This window comes from Ctenopharyngodon idella, chromosome 3 (assembly GCF_019924925.1).
Source record: "Ctenopharyngodon idella isolate HZGC_01 chromosome 3, HZGC01, whole genome shotgun sequence".
NCBI classification, from domain to species: Eukaryota; Metazoa; Chordata; class Actinopteri; order Cypriniformes; family Xenocyprididae; genus Ctenopharyngodon; species Ctenopharyngodon idella.
In genome coordinates, this window is record NC_067222.1 from 42,662,800 (window position 1) to 42,686,886 (window position 24,087).

A 24,087-nucleotide genomic window follows, 5' to 3' on the forward strand; every position below is an offset into this window, starting at 1 on the left:
TCTATCTGTCCGTCCGTCCGTCCATCCATCCATTTATCTGTCTATTTATGTCTGTCCGTCCATCCACCTATCTATCTATCTATCTATCTATCTATCTATCTATCTATCCATAAGTCCATCCATCTATTTATCTATCTGTCTGTCTCTCTGTCTATCTAACTATCTGTCCGTCCGTCTGTCTCTCTGTCCGTCGGTCTGTCTGTCTATCTATCTATCTATCTGTCTTTCTATCTGTCTGTCTATCTATCTATCTGTCTGTCCGTCTGTCTAACTACCTGTCTGTCTATAGAGAGAGATTTAAAGTAATAGGCCTAGATTTATATATATTCAATATACTGAATATTGATATTAATTTATTTAATATATTTGTCACAGTATCTTGCACGTCTCATATGTTACAAGACATATAAGTGACATACCTCTAATTTTCTTAACCATTCACAAACGAACAAGGAAAAAGCAAACAAACTCTCTTTCGCTGGATTTATTGCTGCGGCTGGGGTGTGATGTTACAGTCACTAGTGCCGCCCATCGGTTGAAGGCGTTATTGGCCGATGAAAACATTGTGATGCGTTGCGCCACACTGCCACAGCGTGTCTTTCTCCTTGCAAACTTACCATCCCGCGTTAGCGCAGCGGAGTACACGACAGCTGCACATTTCTCGTTTGACTAGAAGAGGAAAACAATGCCACTAACTCCAGGTGCGCCGTGTTTAACGTGTTTACTTTGAGATTTACTCAAATCATCGCTTTATCATCTGTGTGGAGCGGGACGGGACAGGTGCACGGGAAGCAGGGGTTCATTATAAAGAAGACCAGAGCACAGATCCGCTTCAGTTTAAAGTTTAAAACACAATAACACAGGGACGCTGCGACAATCGTCTTCTCCACTGGATTTCTTGTGCGTTTCTGGCGTGTTTCCCTGCGCGTAAAAACGCACGAGCATCGCAAATTCCAAGAGTGAATTCATTACAACATCACAAGCCGCGCGCGTGAACGTTCACTGCAAACACAACGGCAAGAGCGTTTCTACAGAAGTGCACTGAAATTTTCCATCTTTTTTTATATGACAACTCGTGATTGCATGCACCACCAGATGGCTGAATTGATTTAGATGATCACTGGCACTCGATCTAGCGTGGGAATCATAAGGAGAGGACAATGTTGTTGAAGGAATACCGGATATGCATGCCACTAACTGTGGAAGAGGTAAGTGCACTAAGTTTATATTTAGCGATTGATTATCGCATGGGACATATATGAAAAACAGTTAATTCAATATATCAAGTAACTCAATTGTAAATTCACCCAAATGACTTTTATTGTAGTTAATGTGCCCCCAAATGGCATTTTCGTCTATTTGAATTCAATTCACACCAGTTTTATTGTTTGCAACTTTTCCCTCTCTCCCGGACTGGAGAGACAGTGCAGAAATCCATAGTTAAATCCACTTGGTGGTGCTGTGGAACTTTCCATTCCCATCACTCTTTGACTGGGATTGGAGTTGTTGTTGTTTATTTAGTGTGGTTTTGACATCGTTTCAATGTACTTTTTAATCGGAAAACAAGATTAATACTTTGATAAACTCTTCATTACAGTCATTGGGTATTTTATAACGAGATATTTAAATTTACACAGAATGGATCTGTGCCAAGTGCCTCTTTCAGACCAGTATCATTTATGAAACTGAAAACCCCAGCTCGTTCACTGATACAGACTGACATAATCTTTTATTTTATAAAGCAAACTAACGATTAGCTCCATTTGAACTGCATACATTGGTTTGTTTAGATCCATTGCTAGGGGTGTAGCGATACCCTCATGTCACGATTCGATACATATCACGATACTGAACTCACGATACGATATTATTGCGATACTCCAAGACATATGTTAAAAGGATAACAAAAATGTACTGTTGATTAAAATGCTGAATTTGGTATTACATTGGGGGTGGAAATGAATAGTGTTGGATGCTGAAACACAGTTCTTTTTAGATGAATATGTTTGCACTCTGTCACCGACTAGATATATTTTAAATAATGTAGGCCACTTTTTACTGGTAACATAAGACATTTGGCAATATCAGGACCCACAAATATCCCCCATTGCATTATTATACATTATAAAACTGTTAGTTCCTGTCCTTGATTCTGATTGGTCAATAGCTGTGTTTTATTCACAATAAAACACAACTATGACCGCTTCACCCAACGGTTCTGTGTATCACTACACAACACCCTTAGCAACCACTCTTAGCAACGTAAACTGTTTGTTCTCAGCTGATATTGTTCATTGAAGCTTACTGTATTATGTAGAAGAGTATTGTGAGAAAAAGATTGAGTTTATTACCTGTATTCAGATTTAGCATTTTCCTTCAGGTCAGTCCTATGTTCATAATAAAAAAATCTGTTTAAATGTCCAATTTATTATCTTGTCCTTTTAACAGTTAAGGGGTTTTCCCGTGACTGACAGCGCTAGTCAAAGCATTTGTCAGTTGCGTCTTGTTCCGTGTTCACAACAATTCAATCTTTTCAATGTAAAAGTCTTTGCTACTGACTGACACGCTCATAAAGACAGTCTTTGTCGCCATCTAATGGCGTAATAATGTAACTTCTGTTGCTGTTTACGGTCAGGGACTATTTTTTTCTGGCGGAAGGAAGGCTTTTGGTGAAAGTTTACTACATTAAAGTTGCATGATGCATATTTTTGGCTTTAATATTTGTATTGTGTGGTAACTCCGCTTCGCGTCATGCCTAACAACGCCCTTCGTCCGTGACTTATTAACGATACAGCACACCTTATTGCTTACTTTTATTCAACATTATATATAGTTCAATGTAGTACTGACACTAAAACTCTGTAAACTTGATTTTTTTCTCACACAGTAATTTTCAGTTTGGATGAACTATACACAATACATATTGTCACGATACAATATTGTTGCATTTTTGTGTTGCGATATATCGTGATACAATATCTTTTTACACCCCTAATAGTTGCTGTATCCTTATGCAATCCCTAACATTACTATCATAACAAAGAACGACTTTTAAAATCAAAATAACGTATTTTAAAATCAGTCAATCAGGAAATAGGACATTAGAAAAGGCTGAAAGAACAAATGAAATCAAATTTACAGTTTTGTGGTATTATTCCTAAAAGTTGACAAAATTAAGTTATTGGGAAAAAAAAAAAAGAAAAAAGGATGAGACCTTAGATATGTCTAAACCTCCTGTTTCAGTAGGATATAAGTAAACTTAAATCTACATAAATGATATCCTGAATATCCTGAAATATCCATTTTCCCAGTTATTTAATTTCAAAAAGTGTCACAATTTACATGAATTGGTTTAAGGAATAGAAAATATCATTAGCTCACAGAATGAAGAGTCTCCATGTATGAAAAGGAAGTGTGTGTGTGTATGTGTGCATTAGTTATATTAGGTAAGCGTGTTGACCATAATGTCTTCATTATGGGAAAAAATATAAGAAGCAACATCTTAATGCTTGTAATGTGATCTAACTAATCAAAGAAATTTCTGTTCCCACTAACTATGGGACCAATATAGTACGAGATGCTTATGCGCATAAATTTGCATCTTGAATTGACTGACTGAATGTAACTGTAATTGGATGGAATGGATTTGAGCAGAGACTTATCAGATCTATCAACGCTTCTTAAGTGCAATACCAGAGTGACTGCCGTCTTCCTGTCATGTGGCTTTGTGCTTTTGCAGCCCATCTGCTGACTGACACCACAGATGTGTTTTGTGTTCAAGGAAGCTGCATGTTAAACTGCATCATTATTAATATTAGTGCTTAATAAATCGAGGTACATACTGTAAACAGAGTAAGCAAACCCCAAATTATTTCCCTGAGGGAGAGGTATAAAATATCATTATAAAACAATTAGCATTTTATGTGTTTGTGTACATGGGTGTGTGTTTTAATAAGAGGAAAAAGCCATCTGCAAACGCTATGGATGATTGATTTACCTGGCAACGGCGAAGACTGTTAGTTAAAATCTGTTTGATCATTTAAAGGTCTCTTGAGAGGTTACTGAGCTGAGAGCATGATTACAGGTCATGGTATCTCAGATGTCTTCAAATAACTGTTACATCAACCTCATGTTGACTGCCATCAAGGACATTTCCTTGGCTCTTAGAAACAAGTGTGACTCTAGCTTTTGTTGTATGTTGATACCCTCTCTGTATGCATGCAAAGAATGAACATTTATCATATAGGTCCTGGAGTTTGCACATTCTTGAGTGATAAAAACCTCTCAGTCAGACTTCATTAATTATAGATAATCATTTGTGGAGCGATGCTGGAAGAATGACTTGGAGGAGTGAAGTGATAAAATGAAAGGGATTCTCTTGAGCTTTCCTTTAAAATTCCAGTGTTTTTTTTTCCACATACCAAACAGATTCAGAATTCCTCAAAATGAATAAAAACAGTGAAATGGAAACTCAGAATATTATGCAAACCTGCAATAATTAAAGATGTTAAATTACACAAATATACTTTATGTATTTAATCTCACTTTAATAAGCAATTTCTTTGCTGCTGACCTTCAATGACCCAATTCAACCATAAGCAAAAATGACTTTAGTTAAATATCACATTTGTGCTTCTTTTTTTATTTTTATTTATTTATTTATTTATTTATTTATTGCTGAAGTAAGAGTGTTGAGCTTTCTTCTCCTGCTTCCTATTCTTCTGTGGTCCAGAATGGCAGCACAGCTGAAAGGTTTGTTTGAGCTGCGATCTCTACAGTACAGGCATGAATTTGCATTTTTCCTTCAATCCGAGGCTTATTCATTTTACTTTTGGTGTGAAAGGGCCTTTACATTTGCCAAAAATAGAACTTTGAATTGGTTACTTATAGTTACACCGCGTTCCAAATTATTATGCAAGTGACATATCAGTAAGATTTCAGTACAATACACATTCAGATTTTAGTTTTTCTAAGAAAATGTTTGTTTGTTTATTTATCCATGTCTTTTTAGATAACTGGTATCAATCTCAGACAAAATAATTTGCCAGGTCTATGGAAACCCTACTTAGAGGTTGTTCCACATTATTAAGCAAGTCACAGCTCTCATGCAATATGGAGAGGAAGAAAGATCTTTCTGAAGATGAAAAGCATGAAATGGTGCAATGTTGTGCAAAAGGCATGAAAACAACTAATATTGTGTGAAAACTGAATGGAGATTATCAAATTATCATACGATTTGTGAGTGATTTAGAGCACAGCAGAACTCAGTCAGATAAAAGCTTATTAATGAAAGTTCCTGTCAAAAAAAAAAAAAAATTGTATTAAAAGGGCAGCTATAAAAAAAAGCCAGTGTTGAGCAGCAAACAGGTATTTGAAGCTCCTGGTGTCTCTGGAGTTTTAAGAAGCTCTCCATGCAGGCTGGCAGTTGTGCGTAAAGATGCATTTCAGCCACTCCAAACAAAACCTCACAAAGAGAAACATTTACAGTGGGTGTAGAAATACATGAAGACTCATTTTTAAATAGTTTTATTTACTTTATTTACTTTACTACTAAGGAGCTAGCGGGTGATGATTTGGGCTGGGATATTGGGAAGTGAGATGGAAGGTCCCTTTAGGGTCTTTGAGGGTATTAAAATGACTTCATCAAGATATGTGGAGTTCATTACTGGCCATTTTCAGCTATGGTATAAAAAGAAGGATAGTGCCTTCTGAAATACAATGCACTATGCACTATCCCATGCTGCAAAAAAACACCACAGCAATAAAACTGTTTGAAAATATATTTCTACACCCACTGTAAATGTTTCTCTTTGTGAGCTTTTGTTTGGAGTGGCTGAAATGCATCTTTATGCACTTCTGCCAGCCTGCATGGAGAGCTTCTTGAGACTCCAGAGACACCAGCAGCTTCAAATACCTGTTTTCTGCTCAACACTGGCTTTTTTTTTTATAGCTGCCCTACAATTAATTATTTTGACAGGAACTTTCCTTAATAAGCCTTTATCTGAGTTCTGCTGTGCTCTAAATCACTCACAAATCTTATGATAATTTGATAATCTCCATTCAGTTTTCACACAATATTAGTTGTTTTCATGCCTTTTGCACAACATTGGACCATTTCATGCTTTTCATCTTCAGAAAGATCTTTCTTCCTCTCTATATTGCATGAGAACTGTGACTTGCTTAATAATGTGGAACAACCTCTAAGTAGGGTTTCCATAGACCTGGCAAATTATTTTGTCTGAGATTGATAACAGTTATCTAAAAAGACATGGATAAATAAACAAACAAACATTTTCTTAGAAAAACTAAAATCTGAATGTTTATTCTACTGATATGTCACTTGCATAATAATTTGGGATGTGGTGTAAAGTAGCATACAAATACAGACAAATGTTCACAATCAAGCATTTCCATACAATTGTTTTACAGCAGATTTAGTTCACAAATAACTGACAGTCATGATGTTCTGTAAATGTGATTTTTTTTTTTTTTTTTTTTTTTACAGTGGCCGAGAGAGCTCAACGCGTCGCAACTTAAAAAACAAACAAACAAAAAAAAACATACAAATAGATAAAATGCCAGGGGGCTGTTTCAGAAAGGAGGTTAAGTGGTAACTCTGAGTATGTTAACCCTAAAATGAGGGAAACTCTGGGTTTTCTGTTTCAGAATGGGAGGTATGTCAAACCCGAGAAAGCAGGGTAAGTCAAGCCCGTTTCTGAAAGAGAGGTAACTTATACTCGGAGTCACTCGGGTATAATGCTATTTCATGTATTCTGACTTATTTACACTGTTAACCCTTTCGCACATAAGTTTAAAGTATTCTGACTTATTTACACTGTTAAAGAGTTGGATTCTCACGCTAAACATGGTCAAAGTTTCAAAACACGAGTTGGATGTATGACAGAGTATTTCTGTGCCAAAAATACTCTTCCAAAATCCTCAAACTTCGCAGTCTTTTTTTCAAGTATGGGGCTGTGTGATGTCAGATAGGTCGGAATTCCTTGTACGGGCACTTCTCCTTGAAGAGTGCGCCAGAGAGAGCAAGAGCACGCCCATCAACGCGCATTCGGCTTTACGGAAGTCGACGGCAGCGCTGCACAGGTCACAGGACTTCACGAAATCAACAATGTCACCAAAGAAGTGTGTTTTTGGTTGTAAGGGAAAGATGACCTTGCTTCCCAAAGAACCCAGCGTGGAGCTGAGAGTTTTGTGCTCACGCATTACACTGATGTGCTCTCGATATTTGTTATTAAAATAACCATAGAAACTGATAGTTGCAATCACTTTTTAATTGATTAAAATTAATGGAGAATATCTTGTGTTTTTCCGTGGCTGCTCGAGCCCTCAGAATCGGCGCTTTTGGTTTCATAAACAAGGCCCAGTTCGACGCTGGATTTACAGATCGTTTGAACCTAGGCTAATTTTTAACCACAAGCTCAAATGCTCACGAAGAAGAGCGCTCGTGTGTTCGGCTGAATCTGAGAATGTACTTGCACCTCAGAATGCTTTTATGACACGAAATTAATGTAAACAGCCCACTGCGCGTTTCTAGATTTGGTTGCGTTGTGAATTTTTGCAGCACGTGTTGTCAAACTGATGAAGATGTTTTCTTAATTTGCAGGTATTTTTTCTATTTTCATGTGTTTTCTACTGATTTCTGCAGCACACCACAGTAGATTTTCATTTACAATAATCAATACTAAAATATGCCTTTTGTGAATTGCACACTCAAGCTCTGAGGATCTCTTGATTCTTTACACATTTTGAGTCATGCACACGAACAATTCAGTGAATTGTTAGCTGGAGACTCGCTCTAACTGGATCATTGAATCAGTGAGTTGTTGACTTGAACAGATGCAGTCGAATCAGTCCAATTTGTGTATGAATCATTCAGTGATCATTTCATTGAAAAGAATCTTTAATTAAAATTGAAAGTGGATTTCTTCAGTTCAAAATAATGACATAGGAAAGATATAAAAAGTATGAAGTGCCTGGAGACTTGAACATAGGTCTCCATTTTAATTCTTTAATTTAATTCCTCATTGCTGTTTAGGAGATCCTACACTTTCCTACAGTGATTTCCTACAGTTGTTGCTCTTAATTATTTATATATTAAAGACTAATAGTGACATTTGTGTTGAGTGCCAGTTATTATGATTAATGGTAATTGCAGCAATTAATATACCTCAACTATGAAATAAATACAGTAGCATCTATATTAGGTGAGAAATTGAGCCGTGACCAGCTGAAGCTCAGGAGCTTTCACAGGTGGAAGCAAACACACTTTCTTTGCTTTAATTGGACATTTTCAGCTGAAACTCAAGGTCCTATTGATAATGGATTTAACGACTTTCAGCAGAGACACTGAACAGATGAATCTTCACTTCTCAAGGGCATAAAGAAACTTCAGGATTTTACTTTACTTGGAAATGGGTTGTCTATGTTGTATCTCTGTTCATGTGGTTTGAAAGCATGTACTCTACTCAAGGGGAGGAGCTTTAGTATGTGATTTTCGCTTAAAGTCGTCATGAAATAAAAATCACCCTATTTTCTAAATGCATATTAATCTTGTGACCTATTCATCCATGCATATGTTTTTTTTTTTTTTCTTCTTTTTTCATTTTTTGATGTTGTAATTTTTATTTGAAATGTCATTTTCACAGGAAAATCTGACAAGTTTTTCTCTGGTGACACATGCAGGACTTCTCCAATCATTTCGCCTGTTTAAACTTCGCCCCTTTATTACAATCGACTGCATACTCTGCCTCTATCCAATCGACAACCGATGCATAGAATCAAGTCCCCCAACCTAACTTCTTTCATTTTCGATAATCCGTGAATTCAGATGTACGTCACAATACCGAAGAAAGGATCTCTCACTTCTTCCGTTTCATTACGACTTTAAAGCCTCAGTAGATGTAACTTTATTGTATCTCTTTGTAGATCTGATATGGAAAGAGCCATTTTGTTCTCTCTGGACAGGCACAAACTAAGGGCCCAATCATACACTTGGTGCAATGTGGCGCCAAGTTTCAGCCCGACGCAGATATCATTTTCACATCCTGCGCCAAGTTGTTTAAATAGGAAATGCATTTGCGCCCATCTGTTCATCCATGGGTGTGCTGGTCTGAAAACGAGGTGTGTTCCGGCGCATTGTTGGCGCGCTGCTATTTTGAGGCAACTGAAACGACTGCGCCATTGACTTTAGACCAGGTTTCAGTTGGTCAATGGTTTTCAGTTGCCTCAAAATAGCAACACGCCAACAATGCAACACACCTCGTTTTCAGACCAGCACGCCCATGGATGAACAGACGGATTTTTTTTTGTTATTTAAAGAGCGCGTTAGTAATAAGCGTGCCAACATGCCAAATATTAGAAATAAATTGATTACAATGTAAAAGATTATTATTGTGTGCATAAACCTCGCGCATGAGCAGATCGGTTTCCTTGCTAGATAAGCATTCAGTTTTTCCACTTGCAAATTTCACCATGTAAATAGCAAATCCAGCATGGTGTGAGTGCAACTGGCTTTTAAAGAGAATGGGATACAAGACTCTTGATTGGTTTTTTGCTTGTTACGCCCAAAACACACCCATTACTCATTAAGAGAATAGGGACAACCCTTTTAGACCACGCCGACCATTTTTCCCATCGTTAAACTAGCAAAAGTGGATTCGGACATGCCCTAAGTGCGCTTGCGCCGTGAGCTTTAGACGATGCACGAAAATAGGGCCCTAAGAGTGTGAGAAGGCTTGTGAACATCCAGGACAAAATAAAAAGGTAAACAAAATGGGACATGGTGTCTTTGTCTGTATTTAGTTGAAATACTTGAAGACCCAATCCATTTAAAATTAGAATTTGTGGGTTGTGTGTTAAGTTCATCTGCTACTGTTCTTCTGGAGATTTACAAAATTAAACTGTTTTTCTCTTAGGAAAACCAAGCAAAATATCCATGACTCATCCTGCACTGCACTTTTGTTTTTCAAATGCATTGTTTACTTCACTTTATTTACACATTAATATTTTTCCAGTCCAGTATAACTTTATTTCCTCAGTGGAACACAAAAGGAGAAATTTTGAATAATGTATCTGATCAAAATAAAATCGCACAGGTTTGGAACATCATGACAGAGAGAAAATATGGATTTATTTTGGTGGTGAGGGTGGGCAGCAAACATCATTTGCTGTCAGCACCATCCTCCATTTCAGCAGCATCTTCTTTTATTTGTGCACTTATTCTTGGCCAGAAGCTTCTGGATGTGCGTCTGAATGCGGCTGTCAGTAGCTGAAGCAGTGATGACTGGAGGGTTGGGTTGTTTCCTATGAGTAATGTAGATTCCTTAAGCAACCATTAGAAAAATCTTCTGAGCTGCATTTCTAGTCACCAGCATGTTGTTGTGGATACTGGCCACCAGCATAGGATACTGGTGTCACCAATAGGCTTCTTAACTCTTTCCCTGCCAAATTTTTTTTTTTAAATTTCAAAAATTTCTAGCTTCATGGATTCTTTTTTTTTATCAACAATGTGTGTAAGTTTAATAAAAAAAACACTTTGAACAAAAAGCTGAGAAAATCGCGTTTTTTGTTTTTCAAACACCACAACATGCAAAAGCAATGCTTTTATCACTTGTTTCTGCTGCTTTTTTTTGCCTGTTTTGATCTGGAGATTCTCTTCTCTTTCATTCATAATAGCGCCCCCAACTGTATAACAGTGAAAACACGCAAAGCCGGAAATTTCCGTCAGTGGCGTGGAAGCGTTGTCTCATAAATGACGAGAAAATTCTGTCAGTGGCAGGGAAAGATATTATTGACTGTATGACAGATAAATGAGTCAAATGAGTTTTTTTCCCCAAATAAATAGATTATGATCCACAAGTAAATGCAAAGATTTTCACAAAAATTGAACAAATAATGAAATCCACAAATATACGTTAGGAGGTTCACAAAAGTGAATTACATTCACTAATAAATTAAGCGAGATGTACCAATTTACAAGAAAATGTTTAGAAATATGTTTTAATGTTACAACCACAACTCTGCCTGGCACTGATTTATGAATCGCTTCCTCTGCGTTTGTGAATCACCCCATTTTGTTGATTTTGAAACATTTCTGGTGTCGAGACACAAATCCACGAATTGGACTCTACCCACCATCTACTCAAGCCAGTCAGATAACAGATTGCGCTGACCAATTATAGCACGTTCTTGCTTTAACCAATCACGTTTAATCAGTTTTGTTAAACTCTTATGATATATTTGTGGATCTCATTCTGTTTATTCATAAATTTTAATTTTGTGAATCTCTCTACATTTATTTGTGGATTGTAATCGATTGGAAAAATGAAACATTTCTAAGCTAGCTAACCATATCCATTATGTCATAAAACCTTGGTACCCTTAGTATTGACCATCTCTGGTTTCTAAGGTTTTATCATTCAGATATTGTTTCCAAATATATTGCATGTTCTTTGTAAAGTGCTGGTCATAATCAGGCCTTTGTGTTCAGGTTCTTTTCATTGAAACGTCTTATCCAGCATGTGCTTTTTTGTTCTTTTGTAACATGTCACAGCTTCAGCTTACAGTAAATCTATTCCAAATTGTTTTAGAAGCTCAGAGGTCGAGCTGGAAATATCTAAAGTGAATCCTCTGATCTAAATCCATTACTGCAGGCTGTCAGCGGTGTTTCAAAGAAGGCCGAGACCTGACAAAACCCGACACGCTTTTCTGTACTCACTGTGATATGATGTACACAGCAGGGCTCGGTGGTGTTCAGTTGTGTTAGCTACACGTAATGGACTGCTCATGTCAAATGTAAGAGGATGGACAGAAAGGGTTGGATAGCTTCCCTGATACTTTTTTTGTTGTTCATTGCTTGTAAAAAAAAAAAAAAAAAAAAAAGGCAGCTGTGGTTGCCAGAACTTTACAGTAAAAAATACAGTAGCAACATTTTAAAGGGTTAGTTCACCCAAAAATGAAAATTTTGTCATTTATTACTCACCCTCATGTCGTTCCACCCCCGTAAGACTTTCGCTCATCTTCAGAACACAAATTAAGATATTTTTGTTGAAATCCGATGGCTCACTGAGGCCTGCATGGCCAGCAATGACATTTTCTCTCTCAAGATCCATTAATGTACTAAAAACATATTTAAATCAGTTCATGTGAGTACAGTGGTTCAATATTAATATTATAAAGCGACAAGAATATTTTTGGTGTGCCAAAAAAAAACAAAATAAGGACTTATATAGTGATGGCCGATTTCAAAACACTGCTTCATGAAGCTTCGGAACGTTATGAATCTTTTGTGTCGAATCATGACTCGGATCGTGTGTCAAACCGCCAAACTGCTGAAATCACGTGACTTTGGCGCTCCGAACTGCTGATTCGACACAAAAGATTCATAACGCTCCGAAGCTTCATAAAGCAGTGTCATGAGAGTGAGTAATTAATGACATTATTTTCATTTTTGGGTGAACTAACCCTTTAAGTTTTATAGACTAAACCTAAAATTAACAGTAAAAGACCCTTATATTTCATTAATTGAAACAATTTCAGTATACCACCAGTGTTGGGGAAAGTTACTTTTAAAAGTAATGCATTACAATATTGCATTACTTCCTAAAAAAAGTAACTAATTGTGTTACTTAGTTACTTTTTATGAAAAGTAATGCGTTACATTACTTTTGCGTTACTTTTTCTTACCTGGGCTGGGCTTGCTCGTTTGTCTTTTAATAACAACAAAAAAAGTAAATGTTCACATTTAGTCAAGAACTACAATAATCATCATGTTCACACAGCGCACACATCACCTCTACACTTTATTTCTCTTAAAATGGGGACAGGAGAGCTGTCGGTCAATAAGTAACTTCGATATTTTGTTGTAAATTGAAAAAGTAAAAGTTATTTTACTAGTTACTTGAAAAAGTAATCTGATTACGTAACTCAAGTTACTTGTAATGCGTTACCCTCAACACTGCCTATCACATTACTTAAAACTTTTTTTTACCTTTTATAATTTACTGACAACTAGGGGTGGAGGGAAAAATTGCCTGTGAAAACCATCCTGCTAAGTCTATAATATAGGGAAGCAGGGTAAGACAAAAACAGTTTTTCAGGAAAACGCTACAGGATTTTTGTCCATCTAATGCAAGTGAACAGGGATCGCCGTAGTCCATTTCTGATGGTTTAAAATCCATATTTAGGCAGTCTCATAGGGCTTCACATGACCCCAGCCAATAAATACAAAGGGTCTTCTCTAGTGAAACGATCAGCCATTTTCTGGGGGGGAAAAAAGTATATACTTTTTAACAACAAATGTTCGCTTTAGTCCAGCTCTGCGATGCGCGTCAATGAGACAATTGAGTTCACGGCCTCTTGTGTGACGTTTGCACATTGGGAAGGTCATGTGTGACGTAGACAGGGTCCATTGTCAAGCATCCAGGAACACAAACAGGCTGTTTTAAACAATAAACCGACACACATACTAATATATCACAACGATCATTCAACTTTTGGACTGCACCTTCCACACTTGTAAACAGTGGGGTGGGTTTTGCTGCCTACATCAAGCGTGACCATCCCAAAGTGAAAGTAATGAATTTTGGACAGTCAAAAATGGACTACAGTGATCCCTTGTTCAGTTGATTTAGCTGGGGAAAGAGCCTGGAATGTTTTCCTCAAAAAAACATAATTTCTCTTTGGCTGAAGAAAGAAAGTCAGATGCATCTTGGATGGCCTGGGGGTGAGTAAATAATCAGGGAGTTTTCATCTTTGGATGAACAGTTCCTTTAATAAATTGCTTTTACTTTTTTTTTTTTTTTTTTTTTTTACTTTGGGGCATTTGCTCTTTATTAGGAAAAAAAGAAAGCATCAGGAAAGTATTGAGAGATGTGGAAAACAACACCAGATTTAAATCACCATGGATTAATGTGTCCCATCGCAATTCAGTTCTGATGAACTGATTTTACCTTTTTATTTAACTGTATCAGATACTGCTCCAGAGGAAGATCATGTCTTTATTTTATTTTTTTTCCCTGGGCTATTTGAACTGGCCGTGGCCCTTGAGCCTGCAGTAAATTGAAGGTCATAGAGGTAGACAGCTGACTTTTGTTGTATTATGAAAGAGCTCCTGCAGACGTTAATGTTGAGGCTGTTTGGAGATCCCACAAACCCTGCTGATGGGCACATGGCTAATGGATCGGATCGCAGTCCAGCGTTTCATGTTCATCCCCATCCATCACGTACTTTTAACAGTTCAGTTTCCATTGGCCAACTCCTGGAAGCTCAGATCATCTCTCAGTGGTTCCCTGTGAGAAGTATTTGACCCTAAAGCTCGTTTGAGGTCTGCCCACTGGCACCCTGACAGGAGCACAAAGGTTACAGATGAAAGTGGGGAACATTAGTGGCAGTGCAAAGGCAAATATAGCCTGTCTCACAGGGCATGATGAGAAGAAAGCGTCCAGACAATCCCTGATGTTTAAAACACGACTGCACTTCAACAACACATTGATAACATTCATCTGAATTCATCATTTATCATTTTGTTTCCTGACAACATCAAAGACGGCAAGACAGACAGATGATCATTAATTGCATGCAGTTTATTTATATATTTATTTTTATTATTATGTGTCCATTACTAATGTGTGTTTTGCATTTCTGGCTCACTTTCAGTGTTCCCAATTTTAAAGGATTAGTTCACTTCAGAATTAAAATTTCCTGATAGTTTACTCACCCCCATGTCATCCAAGATGTTCATGTCTTTCTTCAGTCGAAAAGAAATTAAGGTTTTTGAGAAAAACATTCCAGGATTTTTGGACTTCAGTGGGGATCAATGGTTTGAAGGTCCAAATTGCAGTTTCGGTGCAGCTTTAAAGGGCTCTACACAATACCAGATGAGGAATAAGGGTCTTGTCTAGCGAAACTATCGGTCATTTTCTAAAAAATGTTGGAAAGGTCACTCGTGACGTAGGTGGAAGTACTGCTCCAGTGTTTTCAAAGCAAACGTGCAAAGAAGTCAAACGCCTTCTACAAAAAAAGGTAAAACAATGATGTTGGACAATTGTTGAAAACGAGATGGATCCTTTCACTAGATAAGACCCTTATTCCTCGGCTGGAAACATGTAGAGCCCTTTGAAGCTGCATTTAGACCTTCAACCAGTTGTACACTGTTGAAGTCCACTATATGGAGAAAAATCCTGGAATGTTTTCCTCAAAAACCTTACTTTTTTTTTCGACTGAAGAAAGAAAAGACATAAACATCTTGGATGACATGGGGGTGAGTAAATTATAAGAATTTTAATTCTGAAGTGAACTAATCCTTTAAGAACTTATCCACCTGTGATTGTTGCATGGATTTCGATACCTTGACGGCCTCTGTGAACTCCCAGTTCCCCAAGAAGATTCCTTCATCATCTGCCATAGATTCACATTCACGTCACAAACTAGAGCTTGAGCTGAGATTGGACACAAGCAGCCTGAGGCGCAGACTGATTTTATGAGGTGTGAAGGATTGAGGGCCAAGCTGATGTCATTGGCAGTGATAGAAGAGCATCATTGAAGGCTTGAAGATGATGCTTGTGTAAAGAATTGCACTGGTAATGAGGTACTGTTTGTTTAATGGAGAAACGCCCACAGCACTAAGATTACACAGCACAGAATACAAAGCACTCACAAAGCTTTGTGTGCTAATGCAATTCAAAATGTAGTGATGTAATATTTGAAATGGTTGCATTTGGAGGTTATAGTAATGAAACAAAAGCTTGTAACATGCATGTGTCTTTGTAGTATTTGATTGGTAAGGAACCTCTGTCCTTGGCTATGTTCAGAATAGTATACTACCATACTAGTTTATGTATGCTGCTGTGTGTTTTAGAATCCATTTTCTGAATGGAATCCCTGGATGACCTGCTACATCTGCCAAATTGAGCAATATACAAGATCGCACAATGCAACGTGGTTGACTTGACTTTCCATTTCCAGTGGAAATACTTTACATGGGAATACTTTATATTAAACACTTGAAACAAAAGCATATAGGTTAACGTGACTTGCCTTGTCAGGTGCTTTGACGTATGTGTGTGCTGTTTAAAGTTGGCATGAAATCAAATTTTATTTTTGAGACAACTGTAACATTAAAGGGACTATTGTAATGTAGTACTGTATGTTCATATGAGTGAATGTGTTCCTTGTACCAGTCAACATTTAGTCTTTTGTTTTTAACTTCTACTTTCAAATAGTATGCTATCGCCATAAGCAATATAAGCCCTTTTTTGCACATAATGTTTAAGTGGGCATGGCTTTAGTATATTTTTGAGGTCATTGGGCAGAATGTTGAATAAAAATTTTGTAAACAATGAATTTAAGTGAATATTTTTTTTTTTTTTTTTTTTTAATTAAAGAGGACCTCACAGTCAGTGACAATCTGCCCTATTTACATAGATACAGCCCTGAGTGAGAAGCACAGAGTCCACAATTTTTGTATATCGCTGTAGCAGCTGAAGTTGAACAATGTCTGCACCAAAGAGGCATTACAAGTGTTGTGTTTTGGATGTACCAATGAATATAAGAGTCTCCATAGACTCCCACCATCTGAGTCACTGAGGACATTGTGGTTACACTTCATTTTTGAAGGAAATGTCCTGAAGAAAGTAGAAAAGTCTTGTACGTTTGCCCCAGTCATTTTACACTGGACTACTTCACAAACAAGGGTCTGTTCAATGCTGGATTTTCACAAAGTTTGATCCTGAAAGATGGGTCAACACCAATGCTGTTGGCAAGAACTGATGCTGCCCTCACATGCTATTAGAATTATTGGAAATGAGTTTACTAGTTAAACATTGTGCATGAATGTATTTTCTGACATTTTCAGTGCGTGAGATTGTCCTGTTTTGTTGTTGCCGTATGCCGGTGTATGAGTTCTTGAAACTCCACCTTCTTCTCGAAGCAGGGGGCCGGAAGCAACAGCTCATTTGCATTTAAAGGGACATACACAAAAATTGGCAGTATTAACATGCTATAATAAATGATCTGTGGGGTATTTTGAGCTAAAACTTCACATAAGCCGCTTTTCCACCATCAGGCCGAACGGTTCCAGTTGAGTTTCCGCTGCAGCGCGATGGTGGAAAAGTGGCTATACATACTCTGGGGGCACTAGAGACTTATTTTACATCTTTTAAAAAGGGGCATAATAGGTCCTCTAAATTTATTTACATATATTTTGGGGGTTTTCGTCCGATTAATTGAACAAACAATTGACCGATTAATCTATTTATCAAAATAATCATAGTTGCAGCAATAGAATTGAAGAGATGCCACTTGCTAAATTAAAAGTGAAGAAATTTTGTATTTCAAATATTTTCTTCTCTTTCAGCTGTAATTATGCGGACTATAAGTTTTTGCTTGTGAAATGCTACTTATAATTATCTCAAGTTCTATGATCATATTTCTATTGCTAACAATTAAAGCTTTTACTGTTAAAAAACTCTGCTAGCTGTCAAGACGTTCAAAAACATACTAACCGTGGAATATTTCAGCATGGCTTTGCATATTTCAAATTATACTAGGATGTAAATGAAGGCTCCGGCTGACAGGATGGAGAAGGATATTCCTATCTTTTACTCCCTTGTCTCTTGTCACCTTTCACTGAAGCTGAACTCTGACATGAAAAGCAATGGATTTGGCCGGAAACGCTGTCAAAGGACGGTGACTGTTTCTGAAACACAATGCACAGCTGTCACGCTTGTATAGAGGTGTTTGGGAGGATGTGAGCTGAAGGTTATCACATGGTTTGAAGATGTTGGCTGTAGCTGGTGAGTCAGCCGGCACTCGATCGCTTGTGTTCTCCTACACAAGGCCAGCTAATGAAGTCATCCAATCAGGAAGCCCCCTGACTCTTAGACACGCTTATCAAATCAGAGTCTATTTGTAAGAGAGCTTGCCTTTGTGATTGCCTCTCTTGCCACCACTTTAATGTGTTGATAAGAGCGGCCAACTCCCTTCTAGGGGATCCCTGGTCTCTGCCGGCTGATGCCACCAGCATTCGGTTCCTGCACTTGGTCAAGGCTTTAATTATGACCGGCCTGATTAAGAAAGACTCTCGCCAACTAAGAGGACACATACAGGTGCATCTCAATAAATTAGAAGATCATGAAAAAGTTATTTTTTTTTCTGTAATTTAATTCAAAAAGTAAAACTTAAATATATTCTAGATTTATTAGCCATAAAGTAAAATATTTCCAGACTTTTTTGTTTTCATTTTGATGATTACAGCTTGCTGCTCATCAAAATAAAAAAAATCAGTATCTCAAATTATTAGAGCATTTAATTTCAAGTTCTATTAAATTACCATTCTCAGGGTATAAATACTGGGTTTAGGTCAATAATCCCAACAGCAGTCATGGGGAAGTCTGCTGACTTGACAGTTGTCCAGAAGACGATCATCAAGACCCTCTACAATGAGGGTAAGCCACAGAGGGTCATTGCTGAAAGAGCTGGCTATTCGCAGAGTGCTGTGCCAAAGCATATTCATGGAAAGTTGACTGGAAGGAAAAAGTGTGGTAGGAAAAGGTGTACAAGTGAAAGGAATGACCACAGGCTTGAGAAGATTGTCAGACGAAGCCGATTTAAGAACTTAGCAGAGCTTCAAAAGGAGAGGACTGAAGCTGGAGTCAGTGCATCAAGAGCCATCACACACAGACGTCTTCAGGAAATGGGCTACAACTGTCACATTCCATGTACCAAGCCACTTTTGAACCAAAGACAACGTCAGAAGCGTCTTACCTGGGCTAAGGAGAAAAAGAACTGGACTGTTGCTCAGTGGTCCAAAGTCCTCTTTTCAGATGAAAGTAAATTTTGCATTTCATTTGGAAATCAAGGTCCCAGAGTCTGGAGGAAGAGTGGAGAGGCACAGAAACCATGTTTCTTGAAGTCCAGTGTGAAGTTTCCACAATCAGTGATGATTTGGGCTGCCATGTCATCTGCTGGTGTTGGTCCACTGTGTTTTCTGAAGTCCACAGTCAACGCAGCCATCTACCAGGAAGTTTTAGAGCACTTCATGCTTCCTTCCGCTGACAAGCTTTATGGAGATGCTGATTTCATTTTCCAGCAGGACTTGGCACCTGCCCACACTGCCAAAGGTACCAAAAGCTGGTTCAATGACCATGGTGTTACTGTGCTTGATTGGCCAGCAAACTCACCAGACCTGAACCCCATAGAGAATCTATGGGGTATTGTCAAGAGGAAGATGAGAGACACCAGACCCAACAATGCAGATGAGCTGAAGGCCGCTATCAAAGCAACCTGGGCTCCCATTACACCTGAGTAGTGCCACAGGCTGATCGCCTCCATGCCACGCCGCATTGATGCAGTAATTCATGCAAAAGGAGGCCCAACCAAGTATTGAGTGCATAGAAATGAACATACTTTTCAGAAGTCTGACATTTCTGTTTAAAATATCCTTTTTTTAATTGATCTTATGAAGTATTCTAATTTATTGAGATAGTGAATTGGTGTTTTTTTGTTAAATGTGAGCCAAAATCATCACAATTAAAAGAACCAAAGACTTAAATACTTCAGTCTGTGTGCACTGAATTTATTTAATACACAAGTTCCACAATTTGAGTTGAATTACTGAAATAAATGAACTTTTCCATGACATTCTAATTTATTGAGATGCACCTGTATTTTGTCGACAGCCATTCACAAGGGGTCTGACATGGGCCTTGACAACTAGGCCTAATACTTTTCTCACACAGTATAAAAGGGTGTTTGTACATGAAAATACATAATTGCTTTTATATTTTAGAAAGGAGGTCCCTTGAAAGGGCGACCATTATATTTGAGAGTCCTTGGCTTCAAACAAATTGAAAATAGTAACCCGTATTTCTCAAAACTGTCCCATTTAGCTAATAAATTTAATATACTGAAGCTTTACTGTCAAAAAATGTTTTGGAACAAGTCACCATCAGATTTCCGCAAGACAAATGTCTGGGAAAGTTGATCCAATTATCAGTCCTTGTGTATTTCTAAACCCATAAGACTTTTGTTCATCTTCTAAGCAAAAATGATGATATCTTTAACATTCTCTGATCATTTTTGTCCGTCCATTGAAAGTCCACGTAACCAATCAAAGTCTTTTGAAGAGACATAATCACTTTTTATGATGAACAGATTTCATTTAGGCTTTTCACATATAAACATTAATCAGCATGCACACAGAGTATCTTGTGCATCAAGAACACACATTTGAGCTTCCATTTATCACATTTGATTACCATATTTGATTCATATGGATTACTTTTATGTTGTCTTAGATGCACAGACTGTAAGGAAAGAATATTCAAAATATCTTCATTTGTGTTCCAAAGAAGAACAAAAGACTTATAGATTTGGAACTGGTAATGCCATACACAGAACGACAATTTACAGGATTTATTCCTGCAAATAAATGTGGTTGTTATTCCCAGCTCTTTACAGTGTACACAAGGCCTTTGTTTACTCGACAAATGGGTCATTAAAATGCATTACTGTCTCAGGCCAACTTCAGAGGAAAAAACAGTTAATGGAAATGTGATTTGTTAGTTTATTAGAGTGCTGTTTTGACCTGTATACACTCACAGAGCTCCATCAGTCAGGTAGGCCTCTCAACACAAGGTCAAATAAGCACTTCATTTGTTGCAGTTTTGTCTACCAGTATGGGCAGAGCTTACCCTTGGACAAAAGCAGCAGATGTCTGAGTAGGCATGGTGCGGTTTGTGGTGACAACGCCATGCTGACAGCACCACCTGTGCGAGGCCTGTCCTTTAGGAGGATTGTTGAGTCAGGCCTGAGCCATCAGTCCAAGAGCTCAGATGGGGAGCACCAATGGGGAGCACCACGCCAAACGCAACAGATGAGAGCTGTGTAAGCCGAGCGTCCACATAACTGTGTTCACACTTAAGGGTGTGTTCACACTTGTAGTTGGTTAGCCTCTTGATTCTTTTGGTCTGGACCAAAAAAAAAAAATCTATACATTTAGTCCTGGTTTTTTTTAAGTATGATCTGTTATTGTACTCTATTCAGCCAGCAGCTTGATGGTAGTAATGATCTAGGAGCTTGATCTTGACCACCAGATCTGCCATGATTTACACATTGGTGTATGGGCAGAGACCATCAAATTTGTCCATTAAAGGGTTAGTTCACCCAAAAATGAAAATAACGTCATTTATTACTCACCCTCATGTTGTTCTACACCCGTAAGACCTTCGTTCATCTTCAGAACACAAATTAAGGTATTTTTGATGAAATCCGATGGCTCAGTGAGGCCTCTATTGCCAGCAATGTCACTGTACCTCTCAAGATCCGAAAAGCAACTAAAGACATATTTAAAACAGTTCATGTGACTACAGTAGTTCAACTTTAATGTTATAAAGCGACGAGAATACTTTTTGTGCGCCAAAAAACAAAACAAAATAACCATTTTTCCACAATATCTAGTGACGGCCGATTTCAAAACACTTCTTTGAAGCTTTACGAATCTTTTGTTTCGAATCGAGATTTAGTGACATTGCTGGCAATGCAGGCCTCACTGAGCCATCGGATTTCATCAAAAATATCTCAATTTGTGTTACGAAGATGAACGAAGGTCTTACGGGTGTAGAACAACATGAGGGTGAGTAATAAATGAAATAATTTTCATTTTTGGGTGAACTAACCCTTTAAAGACATTGGCAGTGTCTCAAAACCTAGTGAACTGGAGCCTCATGAGCAGCTCCACACTAAATCTGAACCCTGCAGAACCTGCAGAGGAACCTCCACAGAACTGAAAGACCTTTTGAGTGTTCATTTATAAAATATTTTAGCTAATTTGACTGCTACGAATATAAGATCAGTACTTTTGGCTCAGCGTAATACGTTTGACCATTTAAATCAGTGGTTTTCAACCATTTTCCAAGCACCCTGTTGTCCACAAAAATATTCAAGCACATCTACAAAACACATGTTATTTCAGGTCATCTTGAGGCCCCTTACAGGTTTGTTGAAGCCCCATAGCCACCTTGTTGAGAGCCACTGGTTCAAATCAATCTAATTTGAATTAAAATGTAAAATGTTCCCCCCAAATTTTAAGTGAATCCAAAAAAAAGCTTGATTATACAATCATATTAGATAACATTCTGCATTTGTGAACTCATTGGTCACTGCAATAAAAACAAAAGCTGCTTCTGATAATTTCAAACATGACAGAGGTTGAGTCAATAAAGGTCTTTAACTGAGGAAAGAGTTGGATCGCTGCAGCTGGTAAGTGGCATTCACACTGATGGTGTTTTACAGACAAACATTTTCACCAGCCATGTTTACATTCCCAAATAATCCGTTTGTAATCGGATTGATGGCTCAATTGGACTGAAAAGCCTTCATGTAAATGTTCCAATAAATTCTGATGGAATCCGATTGAATGAAATTTCAATCAGATGGAATGGGGTGGTGTAGACCTGAAATAATTCGATCAACAAGATAAAATGAAGCATGTACACACTTGAATTTGAATTAATTGTATTAAAAAGTATCTTGCTGACATGTACAGCGCTGTAATACGAATGTTTATATATGTTTTACATTATATGAACGTGCATATGTTCTACATCACTTGTCTTAGGAGCTGGTCAATGAAGATTGAATACCTCTTCTTACATATTTGTCTTACTAGAATGTAAAAAACAGTATGCCAAAACAGTAGTATGTCCGAATACATAGTATGTGAAAAACGGTAGATAAAAAGTACCTGCTACTTCTGCTGAGATTCTGAAGTGCGCATTTGATGGACACTTTACTATCCCATGGGAGGGAATTTGTGAATGGCAGTGATGTGACGCAAATTACGCTGGTAAGGTCATGTGACAATAACAACATGGCGGATGTAGTACGCCCAAATTCCATTCATACTACCAATAATAATTCATACTTTTTTAGTTTTATTAGTTTTTTAGTTATTAGAAAATTTAAATGTAGTACAGTATGCGATTTCAGATGCAGCGTATGAGTGCAGATATTGAAGGTCATGTGATCCGCCACCTGATACAATTGGATACTGCGGAGAAGAAACACCTACTAGAAAACAACAGAACGGACACCCAGCAACCTTCTGCCATTGAACGGGGCTGGTAGTCTGTCGATTAAAGTCAATACTGAGGTGCGCAGATCAGACCAGAGATGTTCAACGCTTCATCTGTTGTACAGCAGTGTGGTGTGATGATGTGTGACGAGGAGATAATTGAAATTGATTCATCAGTTGTTCAGAGGCAATAACGCTGATGACAGGTCACAGACATTCCTATCAGAGCTCTTGTCTCAGTCAAGGGGGTGTAGACGACCTGCCGCATAATCTGTGGCCTGCAGGGTTCATTCCTTTGTGTAACAGAACAGTGAAGCATTGCTTTTCTTTCTGAAGAGTTTTTCACACTCAAATTTTTTGTTTTGTTGGCGACAAAAGACATTCAAGTTTAATTCAAGGCTTTCTCTTTATTTGTATATGTGGCCTTGAGATTATTCAAAAGTAACTACACTGGAAAAACATCTGAGCTATGTCCTAATTCAGAGGCTGCATCCTTCGAAAGGCCATGCCTTTCGAAGTCCACGAAGGTCGAACCAAGCATTGTTATATGGGACGGTCTACCCTACGGAGTGGCCTTCCTTCTGCAGGAAAAAAGTAGTCCCTGACCATGAACAGCAACAGAAGTTACATTATTACGGCATTAGATGGCGACAAAGACTGTCTTTATGAGTGTGTCAGTCAGTAGCGAAGACTTTTCCATTGAAAAGACTGAATTGTTGTGAACACGGAACAAGACGCAACTGACAAATGCTTTGACTAGCGCTGTCAGTCACGGGAAAACCCCTTAACTGTTAAAAGGACAAGATAATACATCGGACATTTAAACAGATTTTTTATTATGAACATAGGACTGACCTGAAGGAAAATGCTAAATCTGAATGCAGGTAATAAACTCGCTCACTCGATCTCTTTCTCACAACACTCTTCTACATAATACAGTAAGCTTCAATGAACAATACCAATTGAGAACATACAGGAACTAACCGTTTTATAAAGAA

The 24,087-nt window shown here is 37.8% G+C and overlaps 1 protein-coding gene across 1 annotated transcript in view; it reads left to right on the forward strand.

Moving 5' to 3' along the window:
* Positions 1 to 515: 515 nt before the first annotated feature.
* Positions 516 to 24,087, forward strand: part of pitpnc1a (phosphatidylinositol transfer protein cytoplasmic 1a) — a 108,799-nt gene continuing 85,227 nt past the window's right edge. Inside the window, exon 1 of the mRNA XM_051888033.1 lies at positions 516 to 1,208. Coding sequence (XP_051743993.1) covers positions 1,161 to 1,208 — 48 coding nt within the window. The 5' untranslated portion in view covers positions 516 to 1,160. The remainder of the gene's footprint in view (positions 1,209 to 24,087) is intronic.